Source organism: Scyliorhinus canicula, chromosome 26, assembly GCF_902713615.1.
Source record: "Scyliorhinus canicula chromosome 26, sScyCan1.1, whole genome shotgun sequence".
Lineage (NCBI taxonomy): Eukaryota > Metazoa > Chordata > Chondrichthyes > Carcharhiniformes > Scyliorhinidae > Scyliorhinus > Scyliorhinus canicula.
In genome coordinates this window covers 5,264,284-5,281,024 of record NC_052171.1, presented here as the reverse complement: position 1 = coordinate 5,281,024, position 16,741 = coordinate 5,264,284, and the positions used below count along the sequence as shown (strand labels likewise).

General features: G+C 45.6%; 1 protein-coding gene across 1 annotated transcript in view; it reads right to left on the bottom strand.

Annotated features, from left to right (window-relative positions):
* Positions 1-16,741, bottom strand: part of LOC119957544 (deleted in malignant brain tumors 1 protein-like) — a 41,242-nt gene that overhangs the window by 12,854 nt on the left and 11,647 nt on the right. The window contains exons 3-5 of the mRNA XM_038785691.1: positions 9,602-9,919; positions 5,653-5,980; positions 2,271-2,581 (exon numbers count right to left, since the gene is read on the bottom strand). Of these exons, the coding sequence (XP_038641619.1) occupies positions 2,271-2,581; positions 5,653-5,980; positions 9,602-9,919 (957 nt within the window). The remainder of the gene's footprint in view (positions 1-2,270; positions 2,582-5,652; positions 5,981-9,601; positions 9,920-16,741) is intronic.

The window sequence follows — 16,741 nt, the reverse complement described above, 5'->3', positions numbered from 1 at the left end:
CATCAATGACAAAACAATAGTCTGTATATAACAATTTGTGGGATAAGAATTCCCGTCACTTTCTGAAGAACAGATGTCAGGATCTGTGAATTCAGTAGCTTCATATTCCTTATAAAGCCACACATACAATTTCAACACTAATTCAATATTCTTAAGTGACTAAAATGTAACCAGATTGCTATCAGCTGCACACACGGACACCTGGGGACACGGTGCCCTTGTGGTGATGGTCATCGGGCTCCATTATGACCAGTGTGACGTTGGTTGCAACAGGCAGTGATAGTTCTCCACTTGTCGGAGTTTCCAATGAACAACACCAAATTAACATGATTTCCTCAACTGTTCACTTGAGACTAATTAATACCCATCCTTACACTTCTAGATAGTCTACCATTACACACTTACTGAACATCGAACAAACTACTTAGAATATTCCATTTCAATGTGTTATGGGCCAGGGCTTAGAAACTCCAAAGTGTATGATGGAATTCACCAGACAGATAACTTTTATGTTAACTAAAAGAGCATTTTCAAGGGTGTGGCCCTGAACTCTGCATTCTCACGTGAGTAAGACTGGCTTTCCCTGAGATTCTGATCCTAATCTCACCAGCACGTTTGAACCCTTCCAGAAAGCAAGCGATATATTTTAAGTTACCACAGCAGCAGGTAGCTACAATCAATGGGATTTTTTCTGGAACAACTCTCAAGAATGAAAATAGAGAGAGACAGGCTAAAACACTTATTTTCTCTGTCTGAAGTCCACAGCAGGCATACTAAAAGCGAAACCAAAAACCTCACACAGCCACAGCCCAGCTCCACCCACACAATGACACCACTGAAGCCCTGTGAGAAGACAAAAACCTTTCTGAAAGGGACACTCACATCACAAATGAAATATATCACTTCTCAGCTAGACTTGAACTGAAAAATGTATGTGACTGAAATGTGTGTGTGCCTGTGTTCAGTCGGCAGTAGATCCAGTTTTTGCTGCTCACCTAAACAAAGTTAACTTTCATCCTCCAGTCCAATCGATTGCAATCGAAGACCACGCTCTACTCTTTCCAGTTGCAGTTTGAAAAGATTAGAATTTAAATTCTATCCTGTTGAGTTGTACAAGTTCCATTGGGAACAACATGAATTACCGCGCTAATATCTGCAAATTCTGTTGCAAATGTCAGTTTGCTGTAACTCTCAATGCGAAATGTAACATCTATTTAATTACATGGCAGATATTCTGCGCTCTGATACTGACCTGGAAATGATGATACTCTCAGCCCTGGCTCAGTTCCAGCATTCTCACTCCCCAGTCAGGAGAGACTGCAGTACAAACTCGAGACTTATTTAAAATTTGGAGTATCTATATTTTTCATCTTTAAGGGACAATTGAGCGTGTCCAATCCACCTACCCTGAACATCTTTGGGTTGTGGGACTGAGATCACAGGCAGACACGGGGAGAATGTGCAAACTCCACACGGACACTTACCCAGAGCCGGGATGGAACATGGGACATCAAAACATTTTTAAAATGGATATTCACGTCTTGGATCTTACTATTCAGCTTCCGTCGTTACTGCCCACTGTAACCCTCCTCATTCCTCCTACAGTCCTGGGTCTGAGAAAACTCCCTCCTCAATCCCAGCTTCACAATCCCTCTGAAATATCACATCTCACAGCAAGCCGGCTGCGCAGACGCAGAGCCAGCAGGATGGCGCATGCGAGGTAGTGGCTGCTGGTTTTGTGAATGGAGATTGTGACATTTCCATCAATTCAGTTCATTCACTGCGGCTTCAGGCTAAATATCAATGGAAACTCCTTCTGCCGTCACTGTCAATGTAAAGAGCATCACACTCTTACTGCTTTTGGTGAGGTGTGTGTTAAATGCAGAACTAGGGATATAAAATAAAGCAAACCGTCATCCTATATTAATATATAGTGAATAATCACTGGAGAATTCCGAATTTGTTATTGTCTCCGGAGGCACGGTGCGCAGTGGTTAGCACTGCTACCTCGCGTCACCGAGGTCCCAGGTTCGATCCCAGCCCGGGGTCACTGTACATGTGGAATTTGCACATTCTCCCCGTGTCTACGCTTGCCTCACCCCCACAACCCAAAGGCTGTGCAGGGTAGGTGGATTGGCCACGCTAAATTGTCCCTTAATTGGAATATGAATAAATTAAATTAAAGAAACAATCATCTCACTTTCCCGATTATTGCTATTCAGCTTTTAATGAAACCAGCATATCCGGTGTGTCGGCAGGAGGATTCTTACCTGAGCAGATCACACCAGCATCATGGTAGTGTGATAATCCGATAAAGTGACCCCATGGACCTGAAGGACACTGCCACAGGGCGCTCTCCGTCCCGGTGCACCCAACATTCCCCATCACATGGGTTCCGTTTCCTTCTCCAAAGTGAGCCCTGCCCGGTGCAGAGAGCGCCGTCCCGCAGTCCAACCCCCGACACACAACAGCGGCGTCCCGCACGTCCCAATCGGAATCCAGCACATTCCCCCACTGACCCCTGTAGTGAATCTCCAATCTCCCAGAGCAGGGACTGCCCCCATCCACCAGTCTCAGTGTTTGTAATTCTGTAAAATATCAGAAATAATATCAAGGGTAACAGTGCACAAAACCCACAGCCTCCCAGCCCGTCCCCATGGCCAGATGAAGGGTCATTGTGAACATTGGATTGTGTTCAGACCTGAATAAATCCCAGTGTAAATATTCAGCATGGTAAAAGGGAAAGAGACACAATGATCAGCGGGATAAGTGATCAGAGAGACTGGAGTCAGAGGGAAGTTTCCACCATCACAGCTATTCCAATGGGATCGAGCTGGTGTGAGTTTCAGCAGAGATTTGATCTTCCAGAGGTCGGGAGTTGGACTGAGGAGAAATGATCTGTTTCCCTGGTGTTCAATTCTGATTGGACCAAAACAGTGGGACCGCTCCCCAGGAACGATCAGGAGAAATGACCTCAGACCATCACAGCCAATGAATCTCGGCCTCGGTGTTCATGTGATCTCGGTGTGACTGCTGATTGGTCAGGTGGATCATGGAGACCGGCAGCAGTGTGAGTCGAGGCGATTCTTCACACTCTGATCTTCACTGTGCTGCAGTTGTGATCTCTGTGAATGAAGACAGCAGCAGTCTGTCAGCTGGAGTGAAAGATCATTCGGGACAGTCCGCGGGACACTCTCCCCTTCTGATTGATGAGCGGACAGCAGCTTAATCGCATTGAGAATGTGGCTCAGACTCCATAGTTAACGGGCTGGATTAATCATTGACATAGCAGAAAATATGAAAATGGAGAGTAAATACCTGTTGGAATAGTCCGATTGTCCCCAAGGCTTCCTGAAATGGCAATTTCAGAAATGGAGTTAATTGAGACAGTTCATCAATGACAAAACAATAGTCTGTATATAACAATTTGTGGGATAAGAATTCCCGTCACTTTCTGAAGAACAGATGTCAGGATCTGTGAATTCAGTAGCTTCATATTTCTTATAAAGCCACACATACAATTTCAACACTAATTCAATATTGTTAAGTGACTAAAATGTAACCAGATTGCTATCAGCTGCAAACACGGACACCTGGGGACACGGTGCCCTTGTGGTGATGGTCATCGGGCTCCATTATAACCAGTGTGACGTTGGTTGCAACAGGCAGTGATAGTTCTCCACTTGTCGGAGTTTCCAATGAACAACACCAAATTAACATGATTTCCTCAACTGCTCACTTGAGACTAATTAATACCCATCCTTACACTTCTAGATAGTCTACCATTACACACTTACTGAACATCGAACAAACTACTTAGAATATTCAATTTCAATGTGTTATGGGCCAGGGCTTAGAAACTCCAAAGTGTATGATGGAGTTCACCAGACAGATAACTTTTATGTTAACTAAAAGAGCATTTTCAAGGGTGTGGCCCTGAACTCTGCATTCTCACGTGAGTAAGACTGGCTTTCCCTGAGATTCTGATCCTAGTCTCACCAGCACGTTTGAACCCTTCCAGAAAGCAAACGATATATTTTAAGTTACCACAGCAACAGGTAGCTACAATCAATGGGATTTTTTCTGGAACAACTCTCAAGAATGAAAATAGAGAGAGACAGGCTAAAACACTTATTTTCTCTGTCTGAAGTCCACAGCAGGCATACTAAAAGCGAAACCAAAAACCTCACACAGCCACAGCCCAGCTCCACCCACACAATGACACCACTGAAGCCCTGTGAGAAGACAAAACCCTTTCTGAAAGGGACACTCACATCACAAATGAAATATATCACTTCTCAGCTAGACTTGAACTGAAAAATGTATGTGACTGAAATGTGTGTGTGCCTGTGTTCAGTCGGCAGTAGATCCAGTTTTTGCTGCTCACCTAAACAAAGTTAACTTTCATCCTCCAGTCCAATCGATTGCAATCGAAGACCACGCTCTACTCTTTCCAGTTGCAGTTTGAAAAGATTAGAATTTAAATTCTATCCTGTTGAGTTGTACAAGTTCCATTGGGAACAACATGAATTACCGCGCTAATATCTGCAAATTCTGTTGCAAATGTCAGTTTGCTGTAACTCTCAATGCGAAATGTAACATCTATTTAATTACATGGCAGATATTCTGCGCTCTGATACTGACCTGGAAATGATGATACTCTCAGCCCTGGCTCAGTTCCAGCATTCTCACTCCTCAGCCAGGAGAGACTGCAGTACAAACTCGAGACTTATTTAAAATTTGGAGTATCTATATTTTTCATCTTTAAGGGACAATTGAGCGTGTCCAATCCACCTACCCTGAACATCTTTGGGTTGTGGGACTGAGATCACAGGCAGACACGGGGAGAATGTGCAAACTCAACACGGACAGTTACCCGGAGCTGGAATGGAACATGGGCCCTCAAAACATTTTTAAAATGGATATTCACGTCTTGGATCTTACTATTCAGCTTCCGTCGTTACTGCCCACTGTAACCCTCCTCATTCCTCCTACAGTCCTGGGTCTGAGAAAACTCCCTCCTCAATCCCAGCTTCACAATCCCTCTGAAATATCACATCTCACAGCAAGCCGCCTGCGCAGACGCAGAGCCAGCAGGATGGCGCATGCGAGGTAGTGGCTGCTGGTTTTGTGAATGGAGATTGTGACATTTCCATCAATTCAGTTCATTCACTGCGGCTTCAGGCTAAATATCAATGGAAACTCCTTCTGCCGTCACTGTCAATGTAAAGAGCATCACACCCTTACTGCTTTTGGTGAGGTGTGTGTTAAATGCAGAACTAGGGATATAAAATAAAGCAAACCGTCATCCTATATTAATATATAGTGAATAATCACTGGAGAATTCCGAATTTGTTATTGTCTCCGGAGGCACGGTGCGCAGTGGTTAGCACTGCTACCTCGCGGCGCCGAGGTCCCGGGTTCGATCCCAGCCCGGGGTCACTGTACATGTGGAATTTGCACATTCTCCCCGTGTCTACGCTTGCCTCACCCCCACAACCCAAAGGCTGTGCAGGGTAGGTGGATTGGCCACGCTAAATTGTCCCTTAATTGGAATATGAATAAATTAAATTAAAGAAACAATCATCTCACTTTCCCGATTATTGCTATTCAGCTTTTAATGAAACCAGCATATCCGGTGTGTCGGCAGGAGGATTCTTACCTGAGCAGATCACACCAGCATCATGGTAGTGTGATAATCCGATGAAGTGACCCCATGGACCTGAAGGACACTGCCACAGGGCGCTCTCCGTCCCGGTGCACCCAACATTCCCCATCACATGGGTTCCGTTTCCTTCTCCAAAGTGAGCCCTGCCCGGTGCAGAGAGCGCCGTCCCGCAGTCCAACCCCCGACACACAACAGCGGCGTCCCGCACGTCCCAATCGGAATCCAGCACATTCCCCCACTGACCCCTGTAGTGAATCTCCAATCTCCCAGAGCAGGGACTGCCCCCATCCACCAGTCTCAGTGTTTGTAATTCTGTAAAATATCAGAAATAATATCAAGGATAACAGTGCACAAAACCCACAGCCTCCCAGTCCCTATTCGTCATCTAAACGGGGAGGTGGGTCATTAAGAACATTGGATTGTGTCCAGACCCGAATAAATCCCAGAGTAAATATTCAGAATGGTAAAAGGGAAAGTGACACAATGTTAAGCGGTGCAAGTGAGCAGGGAAACTGAATTCGGAGGGAAGTTTCCACCATCACAGCTATTCCAATGGGATTGAGCTGGTGTGAGTTTCAGCTGAGATTTGAATTTCCAACGATCGGGAGTTGAACTGGGGAGAAATGATCTGTTGTCCTTGTGTTCAATTCTGATTGGACCAAAACAATGGGATCGCGTCCCAGGAACGATCAGAAATGACCTCAGACCATCACAGCCAATGAATCTCGGCCTGGGTGTTCATGTGATCTCGGTGTGACTGCTGATTGGTCAGGTGGAACATGGAGACCGGCAGCAGTGTGAGTGGAGGCGATTCTTCACACTCTGATCTTCACTGTGCTGCAGTTGTGATCTCTGTGAATGAAGACAGCAGCAGTCTGTCAGCTGGACTGAAAGATCATTCGGGACAGTCCGCTGGACACGCTCCCCTGATAAGCGGACAGCAACTTAATATGTGATCAAAAAAAACATTGAGAATGTGACCCGAACTTCAGCGTTAATGGGGTGGTTTAATAATTGACATGGTAGAAAATCTGAAACTGGAGAGTGATTACCTGTTGGAATAGTCCGATTGTCCCCAGGTCGTCCTGAAATGGGAATGTCAGAAATGGAGTTCAATGAGACAGGAAATCAATGTCAGAACAATAGTCTGTGTCTAACAATCTGTGGGGTAAGAATTCCCATCGCATTCTGGAAGTACGGATATTGGGATCTTTGAATTCAGTGGCTTCACATCCCTTATAGAGCCACACATGCAATTTTTGCAGTAATGCAATATTGCTCACAGATTAAAATATAACCAGAATGATATCGGCTGTACACACGGACACCTGGGGACACCGTGCCCTTGTGGGTGATGATCAACGGGCTCCATTATAACCAGTGGGACGTTGCTGGCAACTTAATTTCGTCAAATGTTCTCCTGATACTACTTAATGCCCATCCTTACGCTTCTAGATAGTCTACCATTACACACTTACGGAACACGGAGCAAACGATTAGGAATATTTCAGTTCAATTAAAAATGTCACCTCGGGGCGAGACAACACTTGTACGGAAAGATGTATGTGACTGAAATGTGTGTGTGCCTGGTTCAATCAGCAGCAGATACACTTTTCACTGGTGACCTAAACAAAGTTAACTTTCACCCTCCACTCCAATCCGTTTCAATCCAAGGCCGTGCTCTACTTCTAGTCGCGTTTGAAAAGATTAGAATTCAAATTGTTGCCTGTTGAGTTTGGATTAGAGCCGCTGGAACATAATGAACAGCCACGCTAATATCTGCCAATTATGTTATAAATATCAGTTTGCTGTAACTCTCAATACCGAATGCAAACTCCATTTGATTAGATGGCAGGCATTTTGCACTCTCATACTGACCCGGAAATGTCGTACCTCTCAGCCCTGGCTCATTGCCTCATTCTCATTGCTCAGTCAGGAGAGACCGCAGTTTTTATCTAAAATTTAGAGTACCTTTTTTTTCCATTTAAGGAGCAATTTAGCGTAGCCAGTTCAGCTACCTTGCACATCTTTGTTTTGTGGGGGCGAAACCCACCCAAACACAGAGAGAATGTGCAAACTCCACACGGACGGTGACCCAGAGCCGGGATCGAACCTGGGACTTCGGCGCCGTGAGGCAACAGGGCTAACCCACTGCACCATCGTGCTGCCCCAGTGAACCTTATCTGACACAATTCCAACACCATTTTGTCTGTATTTTAATAAGATGATCAAACCTCTACACAATACATCAAATGTGTTGTGCCCAATGCCCTGTACTGCTGCTGTAAAACTACTCTACTGTTATATTCTCTTCCTCCTGCAGTGAAAGCCAACAGCACATTTTCATTAAGAATCACTTGTACCTCCATACTAACTTATTGTGATTCATGTACAAGGACACCCAGATCCCTCTGCACCTCCGGGTTCGGATATTTCTCTCTGTCTGCTTCCAGTCAGAGATACTATCTGTTGGGTTAAATTCTAATCTGCTGCTCCGACATCCCATCTAGGTGCCCTATTTCGAGAAGCAGTCCTGCTGCCCTGGTTAGTATTCATCACTCAAACAACATCAAACATCAGATTAGTTAGCTCACCTGGGAAAGTGATAAAGTTTACCATTTCTAACTGCTCATCACGTATCTTGTGGAAAGTGTTTATTCAAATAGCTCCATTTGTTTTCTGGTTTTCAATTTGGTCATTTACACCATGTACCAGAAAATAAGAAGAACAAGTGTCAAAATGTGTCAAAGGAGCGGACATGTCTATTTCGTGAGGGTACGTTACGGAATTTAGCTGAAGCACGGAATGCGATCGCCAGAGTAACAAATGGCAGCAGTTAACCCAAATCTCTAGATCAGATTCTGCAAATTGAATTGGATTGTGGAATAGCTGAACAATTTCGGATGGAGGCACTGGGATATCCAGGAGGGAAAATGTCCAAAATTACTCCTTGCTGGAAATTAACGGCCGAATCCCGACATGTTTCACTGACATCCGTTTTACCCAGACATATTCCAAAGGCAGAAAACGGAGTAAAATGAGAATTAGTTTGCTGTTTTGTTGGTCTGGAGAGAAATATTTGGCAGGATTTTAGGAGATTTTCTCATTGTTTGTCCAACAGGTCCATGTGATTCTGAGTTTTGATGAGCTATTTGAATAGGGGTGAATTCATTTTTAAAAATGGATATGCACATGTTGGATCTTGCTATGCAGCTTCAGCCGTTACTGCTCACAGTAACCCCTACTCGTTTCTGATTCCCTCCTGGGTCTGAGAAAGCTGCTCCCTCCTCAGTCCCAGCTTCACAATCCCTCTCAAATATCACACATCACAGCAAGCGGTCTGCGCAGACGCAGAGCCAGCAGGATGGCGCATGCGCGGTAGTGGCTGCTGGTTTTGTGAATGGAGATTTTAACATTTCCATCAGTTCAGTTCATTCTCTGCGGCTTGAGGCTAAATGTCAATGGAAACTTCTTCTCTCTTCATCGTAAATGTAAATAAAAACAACATCTTATTAAATTTGGTGGAGGCGTGTATTAAATGCAATTCAAGGGACACAACATAAAACAAACCGTGATCTTGATGGTAATCTAATTTGAATAACACTAGAGAATTCCGGAATTCTTATCATCTCGTGGGCAGCACGGTGGCGCAGTGCTTAGTACTGCTGCCTCACGGCGTCCAGGACCCGGCCTAAATCCCAGCCCCGGGTCAATATCATTTGGAGTTGGCACATTCTCCCCGTGTCTACGTGGGTCTCACCCCCACAACCCAAAGTGTGTGCAGGGTAGGTTCATTGGTCACGCTGAATTGTCCCATAATTGGAAAAAGAATGCATTTTTAAAAAGGTTTTACTTTCCCGATTATTTCATTTCACCTTTTTCAGGAAACCACTAGATCCGGTGGGCAATGAGAGTCAACAGGAGGATTCTTACCTGAGCAGATGACACCGGCATCATTGAAGTGTGGTAATCCGGTATAGTGACCCCACTTTGCTGAAGGACACTGTGACAAGGCGCTCTCGGTCCCGGTGCACTCAACATGTCCTGTCACATGGGTTCCGGTTCCTTCTCCAAAGTGAGCCCTGCCCGGTGCAAAGAGCGGCGTCCCGCAGTCCAGCTCCCGACACACAACAGCGGCGTCCCGCACGTCCCAATTGTAATGCAGCACATTCCCCCACTGACCCCTGTGGTGAATCTCCAATCTCCCAGAGCATGGACTGCCCCCATCCACCAGTCTCAGTGTTTGTAATTCTGTAAAATACCAGAAATAATATCAAGGGTAACAGTGCACAAAACCCACAGCCTCCCAGCGCACCGCCCGTCCCCGTTGGCCAGATAAAGGGGGAGGTGGGTCATTGGGAACATTGGGTTGTATCCAGACCCGAATAAATCCCAGAGTCAATATTCAGCATGGTAAAAAGGGAAACAGACACAATGATAAGCGGTGCATGTGAGCAGTGAAACTGGATTTAGAGGGAAGTTTCCACCATCACAGCTATTCTAATGGGATTGAGCAAGTGAGAGTTTCAGTGTGGATTTTAATTTCCAGTGATCGGGAGTTGGACTGAGGAGAAATGATCTGTTTCCCTGATGTTCAATTCTGATTGGAACAAAACAATGGGATCGTGTCACAGGAACGATCAGGAGAAATGACCTCAGACCATCACCGCCAATGAATCTCGGCCTCTGTGTTCATGTGATCTCGGTGTGACTGCTGGTTGGTCAGCTGGAATATGGAGACCGGCAGCAGTGTGAGTGGAGGCGATTCTTCACACTGATCTTCACTGTGCTGCAGTTGTGATCTCTGTGAATGAAGACAGCAGCAGTCTGTCAGCTGGAGTGAAAGATCATTCGGGACAGTCCGCGGGACACTTTTTTTTTATTTCAGAGCACCCAATTCGTTTTTTTTTACAAATATGGGGCAATTTAGCGTGGCCAATCTACGGAGCCTGCACATCGGTGGGTTGTGGGGCGAAGCCCACGCAGACACAGGCAGAATGTGCAAACTCCACACGGACAGTGACCCAGAGCAGGGATGGAACCTGGGGTATTGGCGCCGTGAGGCAGCAGGGCTAACACACTGCGCCAACATGCTGCCCACACTAACCCCTTCTGATTGATAAGCAGAAAGTAGCTTAATCTGTGATTAAAAAAAAGACATTGAGATGGGGACCTAGTCTTCACAATTAATAGATTGGAGAGGGAACTGCGATCGAAAGCATCTGACAATAAAGGGCGATTACCTGATGCGGGTGTCTGACTGTCCCCGGGGCTGCCTGAAATGAGACGTTGAGAATTAGAGTGCGCTAAATCAGGACATGAATGAAACCGTCACAAATAACAGATCACAAATGGGATGGTAAGAATTCCCGCTAAAATAGAGGGAATCTTTTCCAGTCCCTCACACAATGGAAGAGCTCCGGAAAAATGCATGTTTTAATACCTTCACTGCAGCAAAAAAGCGCCAATGAACTCGGGCAATGGCTTAATAGGGCAACATATACTAAATTGTTCACTTCAATTACTCGTATTAGAAGTTGTCAAATATTAATGATGGGAGGATTTTGTTCATGTTTGTCGTTCGTTTCGGTTTACCGGCTTTTACTTGAATAAATATTTTTCTTGCAAATTTGTACTTTCATTTTGTGATTGTGTAGAGAATGCCTTGTTGCCACACGCAAGTTTCCTATTGATAAAAATGAAATGCTGAACTCAGATGGATGACCATCTCCAACAGGAGAGAATCTAACCATATCTCCGTGACTTTTAACAGCATTACCATAGACCACAATTTACTGAATTCCCCACCATAAACTTCCTGGAAGATGTTACCATTGACCAGAAACGAAACTGGACCAAGGCTGGGAATTCTGCGGTGGGTAACTTACCACCTGACCCACCAAATTCTGGTCACCATCGACAAGCCAGGTAGACGATGGAATGCAGGCCCACAGTTCCCTTTCATCAGCAGAGGAATTATGTATTGGAATTGGAAAATCATGTTGCAGGTATATAAAACCTTGGTTAGACCGCATTTGGAGTATTGCGTGTAGTTCTGGTCACCACATTATCAGAAGGACGTGGAAGCTTTGGAGAGAGAAGTGTTGCAAAGAAGCTTCACTAGGATGTTGCCCAGTATCGAAAACGTTGGCTATGAGGAGAGGTTAAATCACTTGGATTGTTTTCGCTGGAAAGATGGAGGCTGAGGAGAGACCTGATAGAGGTCTACAAAACTATGGGAGGCATAGGCAGACTGGATTGTCTGAGGCTTTGTCTAAGGCTGGAGGTGCCAATTGCAAGGGGACACAGCTTCAATGAAATGAAATGAAATGAAAATCGCTTATTGTCACGAGTAGGCTTCAATGAAGTTACTGTGAAAAGCCCCTAGTCGCCACATTCCGGCACCTGCCCGGGGAGGCTGGTACGGGAATCGAACCGTGCTGCTGGCCTGCTTGGTCTGCTTTAAAAGCCAGCGATTTAGCTGAGTGAGCTAAACCAGCCCCTCAACGTGAGAGGGGGAAAGTTAAGGGAGATTTGCGGGGTACATTTTTCACACAGAGAGTGGTGGGTGCCTAGAATGCGTTGCTAGATGATGTGGTAAAAGCAGACACATGAGCAACATTTAAGAGGCATCTGGATGGGTACATGAATAGAGAGGAAATAGAGGGATACGGACTGAGTAAGGGACGGAAGTTTTGTTTTTAGTCAGGGCATCATTATCGGCACAGGCTTGGACGGCCGAATGGCCCGTTCCTGTGCTGTACATTTCTTTGTTCTTTGAAACTGTCTACTGTTGTGATCGCTGTTGTCAAGAGGTACCTTTACTTCACGGCACGTCCGAAGATCTTTGGAGGTGGAAACACAAGTGGACAAGGTAGTCAAGAAACCATATGGAACGGTTGCCTTCGTTGGACGGGGCATCGAATATTAAAACTGGCAAGTCATGCTACAGTTGTATCGAACCTTGGTAAGGCCGCACTTGGAATACTGTGCACAATACTAGTCAGCAAACTACCAGAGGATGTGGAGGCTTTGGAGAGGGTGCAGAGGGGGTTTGCCAGAATGTTGCCTGGTCTGCAAAGTATTAGCTATGCAGAGAGGCTGAAGAGACTCGGACTGTTTTCATTAGAAAGATGGAGGTTGAGGGGTGCCCTCAGATCTCCAGGATTATGAGGGTCATGGATAGAATGGATGGTCAAGCATTATTTTCCAAGGTGGAGGGATCAGTCTCAGGGGGCAGAGGTTTAACGTCCGTGGGGGCAAAGTTTAGTCTTGTGCTACGCAGGTCTTTTACGCAGAGGGTGGTGGGTGCCTGGAAGGCATTGCCAGGGGAGGTTATGGAAGCATATACATTAACGGCGTTCAAAAAGCATCTTGACAAGCACATGGATAGAATGGGGAGGGAGGGATACGGCACAAAGAAATGCTGAGGGTTTTGACAAAGGCTGGCATCATGACCGGTACAGCCCTGGAGGGCGATAGGGCCTGTTCCTGTGCTGTACATTTCTTTGTTCTTTGAAACCGTCTATTGTTTGGAGCACTGTTGTCAAGAGGGTCCTTTACTTTCAGGTTATTTGTTAATGATCTTTCATTGCCAGGTCCAGGATATCCAGCTCCCTGTTTGGCTCAAGAGCACACAGCTCCCTGAAATTGTCCCGTATACATTGTATGAACTTGTGTTCTAGTTTATATTGGCCCATTAGATTCGCCAACACAATGTGTAGTTTAAACTCACTGATGATTATCGTGGTGCTTTCCTTCCATGTCCCATTTACCGAATCCTGTATACCATGTCATACAGCAACTACTGTAAGGGGGCTGTTTACTACCCCTAAAGTCATTTCTATTTATTGTCTCTGCATATAAATTTAGCATCTTGCTCTTTCGATCTAAGATCTGCTTTCACGGCTGTACTAATGCCATTTTTAATTAGCAGAGTATTACCACCATATTGTCCTACCTTCCTGTTATTCTGAACTATCCATCACCCTCCAATGTTCAGCTCCCTGCCTTCATCAACTTTCAACGGTCTCTGTAAATGGCTGTCAGGTCACATGTATTTCTGAGCTTCCAGTGAAACTCAACCCAAACTGGAGGAACAACATATCAGCTTCCGGTTAGGCACCCGACAGCCTTCCGGCCTGAACATCGAATTCAACAACTTCAGATGATCAGCTCTTCCCCACCTCGACCCATTTATTTTCCTCCCATTTCAGTTTAATTGTCTTTTACCATTTCTTTCTTTCTTACTATATATTTAATTCCCTCCCCTCTCCCCCAATCTTATCCACCTTTCCTTAACCGTTCTCCTCTTTGCTTCCCCCTTCCCCTCCCCCCATTTCGAACACAGAACATAGAACAGTACCGCACAGAACAGGCCCTTCAGCCCTCAATGTTGTGCCAAGCAAATGATCACCCTACTCAAACCCACATATCCACCCTATACCCGTAACCCAACAACCCCCCCCCCCCAACCTTACTTTTTTTAGGACACTGCGGGCAATTTAGCATGGCCAATCCACCTAACCCGCACATCTTTGGACTGTGGGAGGAAACCGGAGCACCCGGAGGAAACCCACGCACACACGGGGAGGACGCACAGACTCCGCACAGACAGTGACTCAGCCGGAACCGAACCTGGGACCCTGGAGCTGTGAAGCATTTATGCTAACCACCATGCTACCGTGCTGCCCGTTAACATGCAACAAAGATTCATAATATACAGAACTGAGAACATTTAACACCCAGGAAATGCTGGGGCTGCTTTTTTCTGGAAAAGAGAAGACTGATGGGTAACCTGATGGAAATCTTTCAGATTATGAAGGGATTCAATAATCCAATAGGAATTTCAATAGAAACCGCTTTACCCAGCGAGTGGTGAGAATGTTGAACTCGTTACCACAGTGAGTGGTTGAGGTGAACAGCATGAATACATTGAACGTAAAGCTAGATACATACATGAGGGAAAAAGGAATAGAAGGAGATGCTGATGGGGGGGGGGGGGGAGGGGGGGGAGGGAGATGTAGATGGGTGGGTGGAGGATCATGTCGAGAATATATACTGAGACAGACCATGGCTAACCTCAGCTGGGATGGGAATTTAACCTGTGCTGTTGGTGTCACTCAGCACGAACCAGCCATGCAGCCAACTGAGCTAACCGATCCCCGTGTAAATCTGTAATAATTCCTTAAATATTACTGATTGCCTGTCTCCCACCATACTATTTAATGGAGTATCCCAGTGCACCTCAGAAATCTTGCCACTCATACCATTATATTTATCTTCTGTGAGAAGCACCAAAATAAATTAAATAAAAGAACCTTTCTACAGTTCATCCTCTGATGTTAGTTTCCCTACTGTTTAACCTTTCACATCCTTTGTTCTTCCTGAGGACTGTCATTAGTTCTCTTTCCCCTTGGTTTCTGTGGCTATTAGCACCCGGTTTCCCTGGGTTTCTGTCGCTGTAACTCATCATTCATTCTCACTCCACAGTATAAATATTTCCCACTTTCTCTGTCTGTTCGCTTTGACAAAGAGTCATCGGACTCGAAGCTTTAGCCCTTTTCTCTCCCTAAAGATGCTGCCAGACCTGCTAATATTTTCCAGCATTTTCTCTTTCGTATTTATTTCTATCTGTGCCTTCGATTCATACATTTTGTAATGAATGCTACCTGCATTCACAAACAGACTTTAATTCAGCCGTGTTAATACTTTATGGAATTTCTGGCCTTTTCTGCTGGTAACTGAACTTTGTACTTTCTGTCTCTTACTGCCACTCTCTGGATAACGTTTCACAAATCGGTACTCTGCTCTATTCCCTACTAGTTTCCCTTTGATTTAGGACAACTGCGCTCGCACAATATCCTCCCCTCTCTATTCAGGTTCAAGCTCTCCACTGCCTTAGCTATAGGACGACGTCAGAGCCCTGAAGTCAACACAGTTCAGACTAAGGCCAACCTAATGGTACAGTTCCCACTTCCCCAAGACAGGTGACAGTGACCATGTATGGAAACATATTTCTCCCATACAGTTTGAAGTGCGCATTCATCTCTCTAATTATTTACCCGACACCAGTTCGCTCAAGGCTCAGGTAATAATCCAGAGATAATTACCTCTCTGGCACTGGGTTGGAAACACTACCTCCTAGACAGACCCAAATATCTTTGTCTAGTCTTCTGACTGTACTACAGTATGCTGAGCTACTACTATATTTCTTTCAAATTTTGAATGGCTTTCTGTACCATGATCATCATAGATCATAGAATTTACAGTGCAGAAGGAGGCCATTCGGCCCAACGAGTCTGCACCGGCTCCTGGAAAGAGCACCCTACCCAAGGTTAACACCTCCACCCTATCCCCATAACCCAGTAACCCCACCCAACACTGAGGGTAATTTTGGATACTAAGGGCAATTTATCATGTCCAATCCATCTAACTTGCACATCTTTGGACTTTGGACTGATGCTAAGGTCCACCAGGCTGCAACCCCTGCATCTGCAGATACCTAGAATCTGTTGCACAATTCCAAGGGCCACTTCTATCCCCCGTATCCTACTATCTCTCTCTCTCCCGCAGTCACGCCATCCCGCCCCTGACCGAATCAAAAGTCTATCCTAAAGTGTGTGACTGCTACCTGGAATGAAATGTCCAGGTAACTCGCCCCTCCCAGTGTCTGCAGCTCGGCCTCCAGACCGACGCCCGAACCTGAACTGCCCCAAATCTCCCCGCCGTCACCCCCCCCCCCCCCCCACCCCCTCTCACCCACCCCCTCTCATCCACCCCAGAGATCTTCATGATGTGGAGATGCCGGCGTTGGACTGGGGTGAGCACAGTAAGACGTCTTACAACACCAAGTTAAAGTCCAACAGGTTTGATTCAAACACGAGATCTTCAGGTGCTTCATAACATTGTCCAGCAGAATTTTACATCATTCCAATTGGCCAACCATTGACCTCTTTCTGTCCTGGTTCCGTAATGTAAATTGTCTGCGATCATTGTATGCCGTCTGGAGTCTCAACTGTCTTTGCCAAATCTCTCTGATATCAGTCAGCATCCTGAAATAGCCCATTGCCT